General features: G+C 43.2%; 1 protein-coding gene across 2 annotated transcripts in view; it reads right to left on the bottom strand.

The window, feature by feature from the left end:
* Positions 1–1,037: 1,037 nt before the first annotated feature.
* SERTAD2 (SERTA domain containing 2) overlaps positions 1,038–19,203 on the bottom strand; it is a 31,574-nt gene continuing 13,408 nt past the window's right edge. Inside the window, exons 1-2 of one of the 2 annotated variants that reach the window (XM_011945304.1) lie at positions 18,902–19,198; positions 1,038–2,370 (exon numbers count right to left, since the gene is read on the bottom strand). In XM_011945304.1, coding sequence (XP_011800694.1) covers positions 1,422–2,366 — 945 coding nt within the window. In that variant the 5' untranslated portion in view covers positions 2,367–2,370; positions 18,902–19,198 and the 3' untranslated portion in view covers positions 1,038–1,421. Of the gene's footprint in view, positions 2,371–18,901; positions 19,199–19,203 lie in introns of those variants that run through there. The other variant, XM_011945305.1, reaches the window with a different exon arrangement.

Raw genomic sequence — 19,203 nt, 5'->3', positions numbered from 1 at the left:
GTAAGAGTGCATCCCGGGCCGGCCGAGGTGAGCCAAGCTCACTGTGGTGATCATGAAGATGCCACTTTCAGCTCTTAGCAACAGAAGGAAAACTCTAAGGAAAGGAAGCTGCAGAAGACAATTTAGCAACCGATGGATGCCTTCTGGGGAGATTTTCTTCTTTAAGGGCCCTAAGCATTGCAACAGGGCTGAGTTCCATGAAGAAGTTGGTTGCTTTTCATAAAATTTTGTTCGGATGTAAAATTTCAGGCCATCATAAAAATTATGCCAAAAAGGAAAGATCTGGGTTTTCATTAAAAAACAAAATAAAAACAATTAAAAGCACAAACTTGGCATAAATACACTCTTAAGAAAGATGGTAGCTCTACCCTCAAAAGAGGGAGCAAAAGAGAACCATCACTTAAATCCCCAGCTCCACAGCCATCTCCCGCCAACTGCTTAATGCAAGTTTGCTGAGCACATGTGGCTCTGGCTTTGGAAGTCACAGTACTGGCAGGTGTTGGTGCCAGGGGGTCAGTGTTTGTGAAATTTGGGTGTGATATCACCTGGCCCTTTCTTAAAGCGCTGTGTGTGTGCGTTTATGTGTGTGTGCGTGTGTGCCTGTGTTTGCATTTGGGGACATCAACTGCAGATTGATTTGATCCAATTTTCTCTTGCACCATACACATATAAAACATTACAACTCTATAAAAGTACAAGTGCAACTTGTACATCTGAAGTTTGCAGGAACTATGTGAGCAAATCCTATCAAAATAGCTATCTCATATGTATAAACAGCATTTGTTTTTAGAAAAACAATATCATAAACTGCAGAATCTGTACAAAAATATAAAATAAATTTGGGCAGCAGTTTTCTAAACAGCCATGTAAATGCAACACTTACGAGGAGTAGTTAATGCCTCTAAAAAGGCCGAATTGCCAAGTCAACCTATACAGGGCGAAAATGCCAGAAAAGGTACTGAGATTATCTAAATAAGATATATATATATATATATATGTGTGTGTGTGTGTGTGTGTATATATATATATATATAGTTTTCTTTACCTCTTGCAATAAAACTTATAGAAAAAATAGACAAATATGCACATGCAATTTACAGCTTTCCCAACTTAATCCTTGTGCTTCACTTGAACTGTTTATTTTTGTCATTCAACATTGCAACATTGTCTTCGAATGGATTCTTTCCTAAACCAGGGTAGTAGGTCTCTGAGGAACCACTCAAAAAAAGTGTATTACAAGTGGTCATACTTGGATGAAGGCACTCCAACTCTGCTCAAAGCAAAAACTAGTGTGATCCTGTTGTAAAATTTTCTTTTTCTCTGAAAAAGGCAAGCAAGGGTGCATGCACAGTGTGGAGAATTGTCAGGGTTATGGGAACGCTCTGGGGTCTGGGTGGGCACAGTCGCTGGGTCCCTGGGTCTTATGACCCGACAAGCACCTCCATGATGTGGTCCAGCTCTGTGAGGTCCATTTTGAAAGGCTGACTTGGGGCGACAGGCTGACTGCTGTAAGGAGCCAGAGTTTTGAGGAGGTCGTCGGCAGACACAGGGGCCATTTTTGAGGCTGTCCCTGATGAGGAAGTGCAGGGGTCAAAATCATACATGGACGTATCAATGTCAGCAAACAGGATGTCATCCAGGGTCAAGTCTGTGAGGAAACCCGTGGACGTCGTTATTTCAAAATTCCCAGGCAGAGAGTCCATCAGTTTTGAGTCATCTGCGCGGCTCTCTTGAGGACCGTCGGGTTTCTGGGCACCAGCCTCGCTGGAGGTCCCTTTCACGCTGTCCGTCGCAGCCGCGGCCGCCTCTGTGGAGGTAGATGTGGGACAGAGTTCCTCGATCTCGTCCAAGGCAGAGGAGAAACTGTCCTTTTCTGGCGAGAGGGCTGGAGGTGACAGTTTGGTGGGAGCCGTGGGCTGCATGGCCTGGGAGGTGCAAAACGTGTCATCGTCTTCCTCGAGCAGCGAGGCTGGGGTGAGGCAGGCCTCCAGGGGCGTAGTGCTTCCGAGGTCGCAGGGGTGGGAGGATGGGGGCGCCAGGTGGCTGAAGGCCGGCGGGGCCTCTCGGTAGCTGTCACTGGGCTCGGTGGTGGGCTGGGAGGAGGGGGTGAACATGGGCCTCAGGCTGCCTTCCTGTTTGAGTTCCTCCTGGATCCGCCTCAACATGTTGTTAATTAAAACGGTCTTTTGCAAGCTGGGCTCTGTCAGGGGCCTGTGGTTATAGAGTTTCATAAGGGAAATGTTGAAGATAGTCTGACGCTGTAAGGTGTAAGACACCTTGGATGGACCGTCACAGGGAGACACGATTTTGCCTTCCAGCCCATCTTCATGCTCATCAAACTTCCGTTTTCCTCCTTTACCCAACATAAATCTGCAGAGGGGAGAGGGAGGAAATGGCATTAATCACATGAAAGCTGATTTCTACCATAAAAAAAGAGACCAATTTTACAGGGCAGGACTTGGACCTCAGTTTCCTGCCCAGGGTTATTTACAAGTACATGTGGATTAATTAGGGGTGGGAGGAAGGAAGACCTTTTACAATACCAGAGAGTTAGAAAATCCACCTTTGAATGCCTGTGGAGCAATTTTTATCACTAGGTAGTCTAGTGAGTGTATTTCTTGAGAAATGTGTACGGCACAGACAAGTTAAGAGTTACCATGGAAACCATGATTCTGACTTTCTCAGCTCATGTGCTTGTGTTCGCATGCCTAAGATTATCATGCAGGTTCAATTTCCCTCCCCCAAGTAGATTTATTTTTAAAGCCCAAGAAAACACAACGCTATGACCTAAACAGATATAGGTGTCACAGATTACAGCTTGAGCACTTCTTAAAGGATTAAAAGAACCAAGTTAAAGAAAGGGAACATGTATAATTTGGGTAGAACTGTGTATGCTTTCAAAATGCTTTTCCTTCCTCATTAAGCATAGAGCCTTTCTGCCTGGTTGGTGACATGCGGTAAAGCACTGCGCGTATGTTAAATGACCACAGTGACTGAGCCGCCACCACTTTCCATTGTCGAATCAAGTGGAGGAATGCATATTTCCCAGCTTAAGTTTTGCCTTGGCTCAATTTCATCCACGCATAGTTATGCCTGAAGACAACTGGATTAATTTTAAAGTAATTAACTCTGATTATAAGCATTGCTGTTTGGGTACTTGACACATTTCCTAACAAAATGCCTCCTGTGATTCCAGAGATACATGCATATTTTGAAGAAACCATGACCTCGTATCTCAGACCCTGAGAATCCAGTAATGGGTGGAATTCCAGACTGTCCTCTCTTGCTCTGGCCTTATTGAATACGTTTTGTCATCTGGTTGTCACCTCCTGGGGAGTGGTCCTTCTGACCCTCCAAGATCACCATCTCCTTTCAGAACGTCTACTGTCTAAACAGAACAATCTCAAGTCCATTAGCCTTTGGCTCAAAGACCTCACTTTCTAACCATTTAACAAGAAATCTGCCTTTTGGCGTTCAGGCGAGGATCATGGTTCGAATGAAGCCGGGCCCATGCTTGCTCCCTCGCCATCCCGGTCTCCCACTACAGCATTCTCAGGGACTCCTGCTAATCCTGTCCTCAGTGTGACTCACTCTCATGTCTTCATATATAGGCAACTGCTTTGTAGTTATCCAATTTCTCTTCTAAATGCCACTTACCTTTTAATGAACTGCTTCAGCTGATTGATCACACCTCATTCAATCCTCTGTTAACTTCTCCACATCTACACTGTCGTAGGCACTTGACCAGGCCCAGTGGGCAGCCCCACGTGAATACCCTGGCCTTCAAGAGGCTAAACATCCCCTCCTGCACCTGATCACCATTTTGAATTTCAAGTCTCGTCCTAAAGAAATAAGGCTAAATGGAATATAAACTTCACAGAACTTCTTTCTCATACTTTGTCAGAAAGCAGGCCATGCTGCCCTCAAGGCCAGTATACAGGTGGACATGGAGCCTGCCACTTGAGACCATCTTACCTCATGTCTCAGTCTCCAGAAGAGACAGATGAACAAGCTGCGACCTATCAACATCAGAACTGGCTTGAGATGTGTTAATGCTTACGAAGAATGTGGAGTTACTTGCATGAAACATTTCCCCTCATTTTGTTAACATTTAAAAAATGGCTGTCAATCACAATGACCAGTCCAGTAATTAACTGTTCTCCAGGGCAAGAAAGGTTATGATAGTAACAGCTGGTTTCTCTAATACTCCATGTGATAGACATATTTCCTACTGTTTAGTGCTAAAAGTCTCATTTGTGTATTTACTTTGCATAGAACATTTCCTATCTAAAGTATCTGTTTAAACTTGAAGGTGAATCAGAGTGGAGGTGGTTTCATCTCACATTGCAAAACATTTTCTAGTTCATGCATCAGAGGTGCTACTGGACAACTGGGTTTTGAAACATATAACTGTATTCACGAGTATACTATTGGTATGTGTTTATAATTTAAGCATTTAAATACTTATAGAAAAATTTCACTTTTGCTAAAGAGCTTACTAAGCGCATTTAATTCCCATATAAAGTTCTAAGATCTATGTTATGTTATAATGTGATCATGGCAACACACTTAAATGTGTGAGTACACAGATACATACACACTGTAAAACAATGTTTCTTGAAGTGTGGCCACAGATGGTGCCTGTCTGTGAACTGTTACTGGTCCATGATGAGATATGGAGAGACATTTTATTATTTAGAAACTTTTACAGCAAATGTACACAGTAATTGTATGTCTGTACATGGAATTTTTTTTTAATGGGGCTTCCATTTTCCATAACTTTGTATTTTTATTTCATTTTATGGTAATTATTTTTATTGCATCTTACTAAAGTCTATGAAAGATAGAGGAGATAAAGTGGAGTGTCAAAGCCCCAGGGTGACCTAGGAAGCCAGTGGGTCACAGGCCCCCCTTTTGTGAACTCCAGGCCTAGCCTGGAACTATTGTTATTTTCTTAGAGTGCCTGAGGAAAGAGAGGCTTCTGAGGAGCTAGGAGCTGGGGGGCCAGGGAACCAAGACAGCCCCTTGTCACAGGAAGCTTGAGAAGCACTGTCCGTAAGCATAAAACAAAATACAACCGAAAACAAACTAGCTTATCGCCACTGTGATAAGCTAGTGATTTTTATCGGTTTTCTGGAGGAGAGGTAACATTTAGGGAAGATGGTGTAGACTCTTCTTATAGTCATCAATGCAGAATTGTCTTTTTAAGACTTGTTACTAGAACAAACAACAGAACTTTTTAAATAATGCATTTTTCTAGAAATGATCACTGAATCTACAGAATTCACATATTTAAAAAGTATACAGGTCATGCAATAGGCATGACCATAGGCATTTAGTAGAATTCCCATAGCTGAAAGAGATCTTTGGAGATATTTTCAGAAGGATTTCAATGTGAGAAGCACCTAATTTCCAATTAGAATGATCCAGCTGGCCAGAGCTGTGTGCTAATCCTAATGATTTAGAGAAAGCCTGATAAGACATCTGTAATGCTGCCTGGAAGGGGAGGGCAGAGGGCTCGGTAAGCAAAATCTGTGAGCAGGAACAGACACACACACCAAATCTTGGATGCTCTTCAGAGGTGTGAATAAGGACCCCTGAGGCAGTGTACCTCAAGGCAGGTTTGCCACCATTTCTCTATTTTGTATTATATTATAAGGCAAAACTGACTCCACACACCCAGTAAGACTGTAAAATGCCTATCATCTTAATTTTTTTTAATCCTAATTCTATCTAAGCTGTTACAGAAAGGAATACAATGCAACATAATAAAAAGTGAAGTCATTTTCCTTAAGTTTGCCTGACACACTGCAGTAACATTACAATGAGCATATTCAGAAGAGGCTTCCAACTCCTAGACGGGGAGGGCAGTGGGAACTCTCACTCTCAGGGTTTTATGTAACAACCACCTCCTTACGCAGGGCCCAATTTAAAGGAGAAAAGACACGACATGCCCTCAAGAACCAGAGGGCAAGAAGCCAGGCGCATCAGCCCCTCCGGGCCTCTCTGGGCCTGGCTCAGACTGGCCAAGGTCAGGGTCGGCCCAGCTCCTAGCTCCTCAGAAGCCTCTCTTTCCTCAGGCACTCTAAGAAAATAACAATAGTTCTTTAACCTCCCTTTGGAGAGGCAAGGGACCTTTCAAAAAGGCCTCACTGGGCTGCAACTTGAAGATGAAGCAGTAGCAGGAGCTCGCTAAGGACGTCTAGGTAACTCTAGGGAGGGGGTGCTGTGGTTCCTGTGGAGGGTGGGCCTGGAGTTCACGAAAGGGGGGCCTGTGATCCACTGGCTTCCTAGGTCACCCCAGGGCTTTGACACTCCACTTCATCTCCTCCCTTGGCTGGTGAAGACCAAAGCCTAAAAAACCCATGCCTTCTACCCAATTTTTCCAGACAAAGACCCAAAGTGACCCTGAGCTCCAGGGTGGGGCTGGAGACTCCCACGTGGAGGAATCATGTGGGTGCTCCTCCTTCTTCTGCCCACCCCAAGGGGCCTAAAACTAACCACAGCCACTTTTCTACTGAATAGTCATTGGCTCTTAGCATAAGGTTTGAGATCAAATGACCTCCCTCCCCAATAAACTTTTCAGAAACAAATTCCTAGCATTCTGGTTTTCTAAACATTAATTTTAGCAACTATTAACTGCAGCAACCAAGTTTCAAACATAAAGAACAAAACTCACAGGTAGCGACATAAATGAAAACTTCTGGAGTTTTCCAGGAAATTTCATACTAAACACAACTCTGTACACCAAAACTAGTTTTCAACTGTGCAACTTTTCATTAGGAAGGACCCCGCCCTCAAAAGCTACAATCTGGGCAGATGCTCAAAAGTAACAAATGTCACTCACTAGAAGTGTCCTCAGAAGTCAAAGGACCAGAGGACCAGGTGCCTGAATGACTTGACTTTTTGGGGTTTTGCAATTCCAGAATCTGAGTGACTCCCACCGTAAGGAATCTGAGAGATTACTGTGGGCTGGGGGCAGCCGGGAGACCAGTGGAAATAGATTCGTAGCCTATTTGAAATTTATATTTAAGGTGGGACTGTCTCTTCGTATCTGTTTCCCGTCTCAAGATAGTGAGCCCCCCAGGGCACAGACGGTGTGTGTGTTTTGTTCACTTCTGTACCCTCAGCATACGGCAGTCTCCAACCCAAGATGCTCCGTAGATAGTCACTGAATACACCAACGGTAACTGGAAATAATGAGGAAAGACACCAAGAGGCAGCCAGGGCAGCACTGTAAAAACAGGGACAGTTGTGTGTGTGTGTGTGTGTGTGTGTGTGTGTCCTTGAGTGAGAACTGTGTCTGGGAGGGAGGATCCGAGGAAGGGGAGGGTTGCACAGACCTCCGAGTTGAACGGTTTTACAGGGTGGGATCAGGGTCACACAATGCACCAGCAGCTGAGATACAGAGTAGGCAGGAAAGCTCCAGCTGAGAAGCTCTTCTGTGAGCCACTCTCCCATCCTTCGCTTCTCAACCAAGGGAAAGCCTTAGGCTCACCTGGAGGCCTGATAAGCACCTGCGGTTGGGCCCCACCTCCCATATTTCTCCTTCAGCATGTCTGGGGAGGGGCCCTCGAATCGGCATTTCCAACAAGCTTTCAGGTGATGCTGGTCTGGGAACCTCACTTTGAGAACTACCGTTTCTTCTTTTCCTCATCAGGCCATTTCAAGTTTAGGCCGGAGGATATCTTTATTCAGTTAATCTTGATTCCCAAGGCCTTCCTTATTTGTGTCTAATTTAGCAGGGCAAAAAGGAATGAACAGCATTTTTGTGATAGTAACTGACAACTGACATTAGAAAACAAAACACTGCATGCAGAGTTAAGATGTCTTAAACTCAATTTTAATGACAAAACTCAGGTTCTCAAACTGATGTGTCAGATCCTACTGGCCCAGTGGGGCCCAGATTTTCCTTGCTGGGGTCTTAAAGTGATGGCGGTGGGATCTTATCCAAAGCCCAAAAAGGAACTGAAATAGTACTTACGTTTAAAAGAGTAAGTAACAACTCCCACTACTACATTTTGCAAAAAAAAAATGCAAACAATTTTTTAAAAGATGAATCAGAAAAAGTTATCTTTAGCTCAATGTTTTCCAACTATTTAAAAGCTACACCTCTTTAAAATCTCTTTTTTAAAAAATTACTGTCCTTTAATGTTATTTGAACTGTCAAAATATATGTTATGATTTTTTTAAGTGAGACTATTAAATCGACTTTTCCAAACTACCGCTTCTGTCATCCTACCACCAACAACAAAAACTACTGCTTTAACCTGCAGGCTCACCCCAGCCTCTGCAGACATCACAGCATCCTGGTAGCTCCCTCGACAGACCCTGCGGGCAGTGAGGGGGCTGTAGGAGGCCTGCACAGGGAGCCCTCGTCAGCAAGACTGGCTTGCTGGGTTTCTCTGTGCCAATCAAAAAAAGATGCAGAAGTCTTCATAGATGTAACACTCTGCATTGTATTTTAACTTGATTCATCCCAAATGACTGTCATTAGCCTGGGCAGAAGGAAAACTCTTGATAGACTTTTCTACTCAGTGTCTGGAGAAAGCGAATTCATGCCACAAAAGGACTTTAAAAGGGGGTCAAAGTTGACAGCTTAGTTCTAAATTCTTAAGAGAGGAAATAATTGGGGAAGGTGTGACTGATCTTGTGACCAAAAAGGAATCAAAGATTGAGTGGAGACACCTGGTCCTGCACCCCTGGGGCTTGTGCAGCTCGGCACCACCCTGACCCGGTGTGGGGATAGACAGGGAACCCAGGAAAGCATCGCCTTAGAAGCCCAACTGGTTTGTACCTTGTGCACCTTTTCAAGAACTTTTTCCAATTTCCTTTTGGGAAACAGCAACAACTAGACATTCTGTATGCTCTCTTCTCAAGAGTGCAGCAGGCTTCACAATGAAGTGGTATGTTGTTTTAAAAGTCAGGTAACAAGGCAACACTGAACTCCCGTGTCTGCCGTGGTATACCGGCGGCTAGTGGGGCGAGCGGGCCATGCTCTGCCGCTCACCTGGGTGGAGAGCGCAGCTGGGGCCTGCCTCGTGATGAGTCACCGGCCTGCACACGCGGGATCCTGCACAGCTCCACATGCACGCTATACTTCAACAGGAACGTTTTCAAAACGCTAGCTAACAGCTCTCAGGAAAAAGGCTCCTAATTCAAAGGGGAGCTTTAACGAGTCATATCCCTAACCTCATCAGACACATTGTCCCATATGGCTGCTGGTGTGACCACTGGTTGCTGACGAGTCCAGAGGTGCCAATGCTAACACTAAAACAAGAAAGATGAGGCCTTTACCCCAATGCCAACGCTCAAAGTAGTGATCTGCCCTCATGCACCCACTTCTTTGTCAGAAAAAAGCTGAGAGAAGACGTGTGGCAATTGTCTTACAAGAAGCCTGGCAGCGGTCCTTCCCCTTCCCCTGACATCCTGTGCCACCAAAGCCCACAGCCCTAAGTGGAAACACATTCATTCTCCTGGTGTCTCTTGGCGGTGGTGGTAGAAGAAAGGGATGCCCCCAGTAAAATTAGCTGGGCGTGTGGCAGACTTCTGAGCCTAAAAGAGGCTCCAAGTAGGGCCAGGATTGTTTTGAGACAACTTCTGAAACACAGAATATGCTGTTTCTCTTCTCCTCAGTCCACAGGCTGGCCTTCCAATGCGTTTAGGACCCTGCTTTTGAGGCATCCCAAGTGGGAGAGCCTCTGTTCATGACAAAAGGGAACCTCCCACCAGCCTGAGGGCGGGACGCTGAGGAACCCAGCGCTCTGCCTCGAGGCTGCTGTCCTAGTGTGACACAGCAACTTCTGAGCAGGAAGGAGAAGCCCGATCCTAATTGGGGGAAGCTATTTACTTAGACAACTTTCTACACTTAAAATATTACACCTTAAACAACACACTGGACTAAGAAATCTGATCATGTCCAGGCTTTTAACACCCTCCTCCCTCAAGGAACAAGAAAACACACCAGCGAAAACAAAGAGGCTGCCCTGAAAAGGTTGCAGTGGCGGATGATGCTGGCAGAATCAGAAAGGAAGCTAAGAGAAACAGGCGCGTCCTCAGCCGGGTCTCGTGTGTCCTGACACTGCAGCAGGCACGGGATGTGGGCTGTTCCCTCCAGCACGGTGCGGGGAGGTGCTGGGGCATCCAAAGAGCAAAAGTAGACCTCGGACCCCAAAACAACTGCGTCTGGCCCAGGGGAGTGGGCAGAAACAGGGGCAAAAATTCCAACAGGGAGAGACCGTCTCTGGCTTATTTACAGACAGGGTAAGGATGCCCAAAGACAAGAGGAAGTATTAGTAACAGAACCCATGAAGTTCTATGGATTGGGATGCTTTAAAAAAACACACACAAAAAAACCAAAGCTCATCCAGAATTTGAGGCCCCTGCAGTAACATCCATGCTAATTGGTAAGGAAGACAAAGCCTCCCCTAACAAATCGGCAATGTAATTATAAAGCCGGTCACTAGATCAAGCCAGTCACCAGTGCTCCAGCGATATTCTGAACCTGTAACCCGATACCACTGTTTGCTGCCGGCGCCTCCTCCGGGCTCTCCCGCTGCGCACCGGCCGCGCGAGGGCCCGCAGGGCAACGCAACTTAGGCTGTTTGTGCAAGATCAGACCCTGCATTTGACGAAGACCTGCAGGAGCAATCCTGGCTTTCTTGACAGTGGAGAAGAGGGCAGGGGGCGGGGAAGCCTGACGATACACTGAAATTCGACCAGGAAGTCAAGCCCTAAGTAAATTTAAGAAACAACCTTTACTGTTTGGGGTTGTTTTCTGAAGTTCAAATTTTTAAAATTCTAGTTTCTCCTCTCAGATTTTTACATGCTTCTATTAAATTGAAGGCAATTTCCAATACTGGAGGTTTGTCAAATATAATCTTTTCTCCTAGTAAAATAATTTTTAAAAATGTTGACAACTGCATTTAGTAAGCAAAATATAGTCAAATTCTGGGAGGGAATGTTTCAAATAAATATTTCTTTAGACTAAATTATGGCCTTGTTAGTACACATCTGGAAAGGAAATAGGCTTTTTAGAATACAACTGTCAAGTGGTATAAAATGTTTCTAATATCCTGTCTCAGTGGTTCCTCTGCCAGCTGGGAATTTTAAGTTTTAATCCTAACTCTTATGAAGCTATGGACACCAATCACCTTCTTCCAAGGACAATGAGAATGCTGTCAATTGTTTTATTTTACCTAAGGATTCTGGCTAAAAGTATGGGACACTCGATCTAAAAAAAAAATTAGAAAGAAAAAAGCTTTATTTGTTTTCTCAGTTTTAAGGATTTTTTTTTTTAATTTATAAAGAAAAAGGATTACATGGGAATGGCACACTTAATTCAAGTAAAAGATTGAGTAGAATTATACAGTTTTTAACCTGAAGTTAACAAAAACATAATATGCTCTGATGCCTGGAATTTGCTTTAAAATACTCCAAAACAAACAAACAAACAAAAAACCCAAAGCCTGGCCATGTAGATGAAACGAGATTTGACAAAATGTTGATACCTGCTGAGGCTGGCTGATAAGTACAAGGCAGTGCATTGTACTCTCGCTTTTACTTTTGAGTGTGTTTGGAATTTTCCATAATAAAAAGTTACAAACCACAACACGCCAATACATATTTTTAAAATTAAAACATACAAAAATAAGCACAATAAATTACTCACACCCCCAATGAAAACTATTATATTAATTTGATAGGTTTTTTTTTCACACAGAAGAAAGCTATTACTGCTCCATGTAAACAAGCACGCCCAATTCAAGTTGGAACTCTTTAAACTCTGCAAGACAGCACATCACATCCAGCCACGAGGGGGCGCAGCCGAGCAGCAAGGAGCGCAGAAGCGATTCTTCACTGCAATTTCTACCTACAGCTCTCAAAGTATATACATTTTCAAGATTGTTTTCAAATTCAGGTATCCACAGAACAATGCTAAGCAAGCTGGGAGCTTTTCCAAGGCCAAAATAAATTAAATTATGATATGGTTCAAACTCTGGAAGTACTGTGTATAGGAAAAGTTGTTTCCCCGTGTAAAAGTTAACACTGATGTTTCAAAAACCATGGTTAGAATCCCTGGAGGATTCCTGAAATGAGAACAAACACACAACAACAAACACACACCCAAGTCATGAGATGTGAATGTGGAGAAACCAACAGTTCAGAATTTCCAGTGGGGCTTCCAACATGGGCTCCCAATAAAACAATGAGTCTCAATAAATTTGGCTAAGACTTTTACCAGTATAGATGCCTTTACTAAGCCTACTTGCTACGTCTTAATAACTATAAATTATCTCCATACTGAACAGATACCACTTCAGGCAGTTATTTGGGAAAACCCTTCAGAAAGGACATTGGGGAGGGGCCATTTAATTATAAAATGTAACACAGTTAACCTTAGGGAGATAATGAAGCAAGATTATTATGTGTAACTACTTGCTGAAATTCTATTTAAATTACAAGTTCAGGTTATATGATGTTGTACGTTCAATAATAATGCTCATAATAGATGAAATGTTATAGTGAGTCTCCCCATTTGAAAACTGGAAAGTATAAACATATATATTATAATCATTTGAATTGTGATGCTACTTCATAATAATTTGGTGTCAGAATATGATGTTTTTAGCATTTTGAATCTAAGGCCTCATTAACATTAGGGTAAGGAATTCTCAGATTTGACAATTTTTCCCATAAGATTAAGTGCTTTACTAGTAAAGGCTAGCTAGCATTGCCCAACCCCCATTCTCCAGCATAAGGAAAATTTTTTTTCTCCTGTATTTATAATTGCTTGGATGGGATTCTGTTTCAATTCTCCTGTAGCATCTTTTCCCTAAAGATACATTGTTTTTCTCCCTCACGCTAGAGACCCTTAATAAACAATGTCAAGGGGGTGGGGGGCTTAGAGTAGGAAGGAAAGGCTTTGCCAAAAGTATGTGACAGTTTTTGTGTAAAAAACAAAAGCAAACAAAAAAAACCCCCTCAAGATTCAAGATACATGTAAGTCTTACTAAAACAGGGAAATAGAAGGTTTTAGAACAATTCTGTGAAAGATAAAATTACATCTTAGTTAAAACCGAAGGTGGCCTTCTAGGTTTTATTAGTTAGACAACTATTTGCCACTGAATAAAACTAAGGAATAAAAATAAAGTATGCTACTTCAAGAAATGCCTCAATAGAAGCGTTTCTTAAAAGTTAAAAAATAAAAACTACTCATGCCTTCAAATTTGGATGCTTCATTACTACGAAAGAATCACTTAAAATATTGCTTACAAATACAGAACATATTTCATCTTATAACTTATCCGTGCGTCCAAAGAGGAAAACCAGAGAAATGTTGTTTCTTTTACTTACTGTGTAAAACTGAACATTGTATTGTATGGCCTAAACCTGGATTCCTTAGAGAACAATATCACATTTCTACAACATGACATGAGTACAAAAATCTGAGGTGCAGAATAATAGAAATATAGTTGAGACATGCAAATGGCAGGAAATAACTATTCTATGTAAATACCTGTCCCATGTAAGTAATCTACATGTTTCAAATGTTTAATTTAGTTGCCTCTAAGAATTAGGTAGGCTAATAAGATTTTACAAAGACAATTTAAACTTTGTATCGTATACTTCAGTAATTCACACACAGAAAATAATTTTACAAAGAAAAAGGCAATGAGGATACAAACTAAACTTGAGGGGAGTAAATGATAACTTTGTAAATATGGCAGCCATTAAAAAATAACTACTTTGGGACTATTTTGAGATAAAACGTATATCTTCCCAAGGACTTCTGTGCATTGATAATGAATGGCTCACTGAACTTTAAGCTAAGTCACTTAAATACAATAAAAATAATCAGAGTACCACACTAAATGTAATAACTATTTATTTTATAAGGAAAATGCTTCATAATTCTTCAATTACCTTCAATGGTCTTCATGGAAAGCCTTCCTCAACCTCCCCAGCCTGCCACCCCTCACACTCTATTCATCCTACCTGTCTTCTGGAGTTTCTGAAGAATGCAGGAACCACCTGAAGAATCAAATTTTTAATTTGTAAACCAACTACTTGTCAGACAGCTAAGAACCATTGCCAGTGAAACATACTTCATTTTGTATTTCTGGACATGGTAAAACTACTAAAACAAAATTAGTTTGCCTTAAAAAGTTCAGAAAAGACCACCAAGTTCCTGAGAAGCAGAGAGACAGAGCAAAAATTATTCCACTCGGGATCATAGTACCCAAATTCCTCAGGCAGATTGGTTTTCTCTGATAGCACGGAAGACACAGAAGAGGTACAGATGGACAGGGAGATGTCCCCTCAAAGTAGGAAAGAAATCTGAAAAGCAAATCTGTATCACCTATTATAAAATGGGATAACCACACAGGAAGATCAGTTTAAAGCAGTTGCCAGCTCGGTATCTCATTAGCATGACTAGGATTTTATGCAAACTTGTTCTGGTATAGAGATGACCTTGGGACTTTCAGATTCTCTGAGTTTAACTTGGGCAACACTTCTAAACACAAGGGTGGGGTACACTAGCAGGCCTGCTCCAAACCCCAGGAGCTGCAGTGCATGGCATGGAATGATAAGCAGCCAGCTGGAGCAGAGGCAAGCAAAGCGCTAAAGGCTGATCTGGAGCAAGGGACTTTTGATCATTCGGTGGTTTTGACCATGGTCTATTCAAGTGTACATTTTACTTTTCTTCAACAGGTTCACTCAGCCCACTGTTAAACATCAGTGTGTGTGCATATGGATATACAGAATATACAGACATAGATCATGTCTTTAAGAGCCAGAATCCCTTCCCCTTTACTATTCTATGGGGAAGTCCTTAGAAAATGCTTAGCTTCTTTTCAGTTAACTGCCTAGGAAGGTTTTTAAAGGAAAAAAGCTTAGAATTAATTAGTAATTCTGCAAAGACACAGGTTTTTGTAAAGTGACAAAAAAGACAGTAAGGCAGACATGAATGAGTTTTAAGAACTGAAGTTTGCTGCTACCTGGAGTTACTAGAAAAACAAAGCTGCCTTTGGGCACCTCAAACTAGTCAGACCTGCTGTAGCAGTTGCACAGTCAGCTCCAGATCTATCCTCTGCTCTTCCCCTCCAGCCCCCACCCGACGCCTCCACATAGCTCAGTCCACTCTCCACTCAGGGTGGAGGTGGGCCGGGCACATGCACCCCTTGATCTGCTGTCCCTGTGGGGAGGCAGGGGCCAGCTCTGGCCAGACAGTGTGCAAGCGTAAGAAGAGGCCGGCCAGGAGCACAGATGCCAACTCCATTCTGAGCTGAAAACTGCAATGGATGCAGAATACAGCTTAGGTGATCTTGGGTTTCCAAAATAGATCAATCAAATTGTGGGGTTTACTTCAGAGAATCCTAGCATTAAGTTCAGATGAGGGACAGAGGATTCTGGGAAAAGACAAATGGGTCTTTCCAGCTTTGGGATCCCTCACACCACAAAGAGGGCAGAATTTTCAAAAGAGTTCATGCTGTCTATATGTGGTGCTTGTTGAAACTGGCAGTATCTGTTCTGTCCTATTAGAAATCATATATTATAAAATATATTGTGATGATTTTACTTTGAAATTTTCATTTGTATTTCAAAGAAAATTTTTAGACAGCCAATCCTGTTTTGTTTGTCTCATGATCTCCGAGAAAAAAAAAAAAAAAAACAAGGAGTCTATTTATTACTCAGAATAGGAATGTTGTCTTATTGGGCTGACATATGCCATTCACAGATTCATACAAAGAATGAACTGCCACACAGGGCTAATGGAGAAAGACACTGCTCCACACAATGAGTGACGGACGCTCCAGGGGACAGTTCTGTTCATAAGGGTTTCCCAGCATCTGCACACAGGGCAGAAGTTTGCCTTTAATACCAACTGCACCGGCCGTTTGAGACAATCATTTTTTCTGGATTAGTAGCCATTTCCTTCAAACATACTAAAATTAAATGAAATAGGCACACATTTCTTAAACAGGAGTCCTGGCTTATGGATTTCTATCAATTGCTTAATGAATAATTATTAACAATAGGTACAAAATATATGAGTTGTGCATATAAAGTGGCCATGGCACTTTTAGATTTTCATGTTTTGCTAGTCAGTATTTAACAGAAAGACCTATGAGAGCTGGTGTCACCCTTATTGTAAGGCCATTTTCACGTCAACTAGAGCTTGCCTTCTGGTGCCTTCAGTACACACCTGATCTTTGGACTCAGTAATCAGAGACAGCGCCTGTGCTTGCTCTCTCTCTCAGGTACCAAGAAACTACTGCAACTAGAGCTATCTCCTACAGGACATGCCATGACACTGAATACAAAATTTCTGTTGCCAAAAAGCTTTAAAAATTCTATGAGTGAATTGAAATTCATGGTCCCAAATACTCCTATCTATACATAGCTTTTTCCATAGGTAATATTGACAAAGTGGTCTTGATTCTGTTGATATATGTGAAATATAAAATAAAGCTTCATACTTTTTTTCTGTGCTCTTTAACAAGAAACCACAGCAAAAGAAACCTCTCAAAGTTTCTGTTCCAGCTTTCACCTTTCTTAGTTACTAAAATGTAAAGTATTTTGTCTGAGGGTAAACTTGTAGTATAAGTGGACACTGATAACTTGCAGCATGCTACTTTTATTGATAGAAATTTTTATGTATTTGCATTCGAACATCTTCAAACTGCCTTCATACGTTTTGTAATGTTTTTTGTGTGTGATGCATGTGTGTGCCTTTCTAAAGTAGTGTTGTAACTTATTCTGCCATTGGAACCCTGTTTAAAATAGCAGATGCCATAGGCTATCAGTCGCCACACAAATTTGAATGAGTTTTAAAATATCAAAATATGTGCTATTTTACTATGCTCAATATCAGTAATAATTCAGTGTGTAGCAATTGGGCAAAATTCATATTTTAGCTTCTCAATTAAATACAAAAACTTTAAAGAGGGACAATTCAGCAAATAGAAGTGTAAAGACTTTCTAAATCTGAATTAATATCCTTCTCTTAATTCTTCAAGGGAAACAAGCTCGAGCAGCTGTTACCTAAGATGTTGTGACACTCGCCTGACAATAAAACCGTTCCCTAGGACATCTCCTATCATACATACACTTGGTTGGCATTACAAAATGTGAGTCCTCTCCCCTACCTGTCTTAATGAAGTAAGGAAAAGAGCCGGGTGTTAAGGAAAAAGAGGGTTGGGGGATGTCAAATCCAAAATAAAATTTCTCATCTGAGAACAACATGGTTATGTACATTTTAATTAGGGGGTGAAAGAAGTTAAAAAAATGGTTAAAGGATTCCAAACTTAAAGAACGACATAAAAATTTTATATTAACATATAATACACCTCTAAGGAAGTCGATGAAGCTAAAGGAAAACTTTTAAGTATTTGTCTCTTTTAAAGAAAAAAAAAAAAGAACCCTGAAAAAATAAACAGAAAAGCAGAGATCCACAAACAAACTATTCTTGTTCACTCCAGAAGTTGGGATCTTAGGATGGATATTTTCATCTTCACAGCACACCCTAGCACACTCATATCAGAATAGACTGCTATAAAAAGGGGGAGGGATGGGAGCTGCCAGGGTGAGACATGCCTTCTGCTGAGCTGAGCAACTACCCCCAACCCCCATCGGCCAAGCAGCCCAGACGCTCTCAGGTGGACGGTCCTTCAGGGGCGGAGCGAAGCCAAAAGCCCACATCACTCTTGTCAGGGACTAGTCACTAATTACAAAAAGCTACTGTGAACACTTAGGGCCTCAGGAATCCTACTGGTGACTACAACTTCTAGGTTCTTTACACACATTATGGATATTTCTTAACATATATTGGGAAATCAAAAGGCGTATTTCATGAACAAAGCTTGAAAACATGTACTCTCTCCCCTAAGACCAACTGGGACTGCCCGATTCGATTCAAATAAAAACTGCTGTGGTCTGAGGCTGGCTGTCTCACTCTGCTGACTGTCCTCCCCATTCAGTGTCTGTGAAAATTTACTTTCTACCTCCTGAAACGACTCAGCTTGCAAGCAAAAAGTTATTCCAATGCAAACTATACCTGATCTTTTCGTGAAACTTAGAAACTAAACCTAAAACTCGACTCCCATTCTCAATCCATTACTACCACTTCTGCTAAAGGTAAGATAACTTACAGCCGAGAAACAAAACAAAACACGATTTTCTCTCCATGCAGTGGCCCTGTGACGACACCCCCTGTCTTACTGGTACAAAGTCTAGAGCTTGGGACAGCTGGCTCCCCTCAGCCCCCTCCCTTTCAGTCATAGGCGGTTACCACCAAGATGACTTGTAGATTTCTAACTTAAAACCCAACGAGACGTTCAGTTTAATATACATATAGATCCCAAATCAATTCATTTGGGCATGGGCGAAAAGAGGGTGGAAAGGAACGTCTTTAACATAAACAAAAACACCGGGAAATTCACAAAAACGCACTACAGCAAGTTGGATGCAAACCCGGCCACGGAACTCAAAAGTGAAGCAGCCTTCGCGCCAGCAATCCGAGCCTTAAAAAGTCTCGCACGTTCACAACAACACAACCGCCACAACGCGCACACACATCCCAGCTGTAGAGGCGACAGCTCCAGGCGCCCCCACCCGCCGCTCGGCTCTCCCAGCTCCCGACCCCCTCCTGACCCCGGCCCTGCCCCCAGCGGCTCAGCCCGCAGGCGCCGGGGGTCCGAGAGCGCGGGGCCGGGGCCGCGGGAGGGAGCGCTCCTCCCGTACCTGTTCCGTCCCCGGCTCCCTCCCGCGGCGGCGCCCGGCCCCTCCTCCGCCCTCAGGGCTCTCCCGGCCCTGGCCGGGTCCCAACACCGCCCCCCATCCACCCGGAGCGCCAGCTCCCGCGGATCCCCTCCAGCCCGGCGCCGGGAGAACTTACCACATGCAGCTCCACCTGGGAACTAACGCATCAGGAGGGGTTTCCGCCCACTCCTCAGCTACTCCAGCTCCATGCGGAGTGCCCCGCTCCAGGGGCCCGAGGGTGGCGCCGGGGAGCGGGCAGCAGGCGAGGCCGAAGCTAAGACTCTGCCGTCCTCTGCCTGCGCTCCCCGAGCATTATACAATGGTGGAGGCGGCAGCGGCAGGCAGCAGAGGAGGAAGCGGGAGGCGGGCGGAGGGGGCGCCCTGACCGAGCGAGCGGCAGCTTGTGCTCCAGCACTCGCCGTGCAGGAGTGACGTGCG

The sequence above is a fragment of the Colobus angolensis genome, unplaced genomic scaffold (assembly GCF_000951035.1).
Source record: "Colobus angolensis palliatus isolate OR3802 unplaced genomic scaffold, Cang.pa_1.0 Scaffold24, whole genome shotgun sequence".
NCBI classification, from domain to species: Eukaryota; Metazoa; Chordata; class Mammalia; order Primates; family Cercopithecidae; genus Colobus; species Colobus angolensis.
The sequence above is the reverse complement of the archived record's forward strand: the minus strand, read 5'-3'. Positions and strand labels throughout refer to the sequence as shown.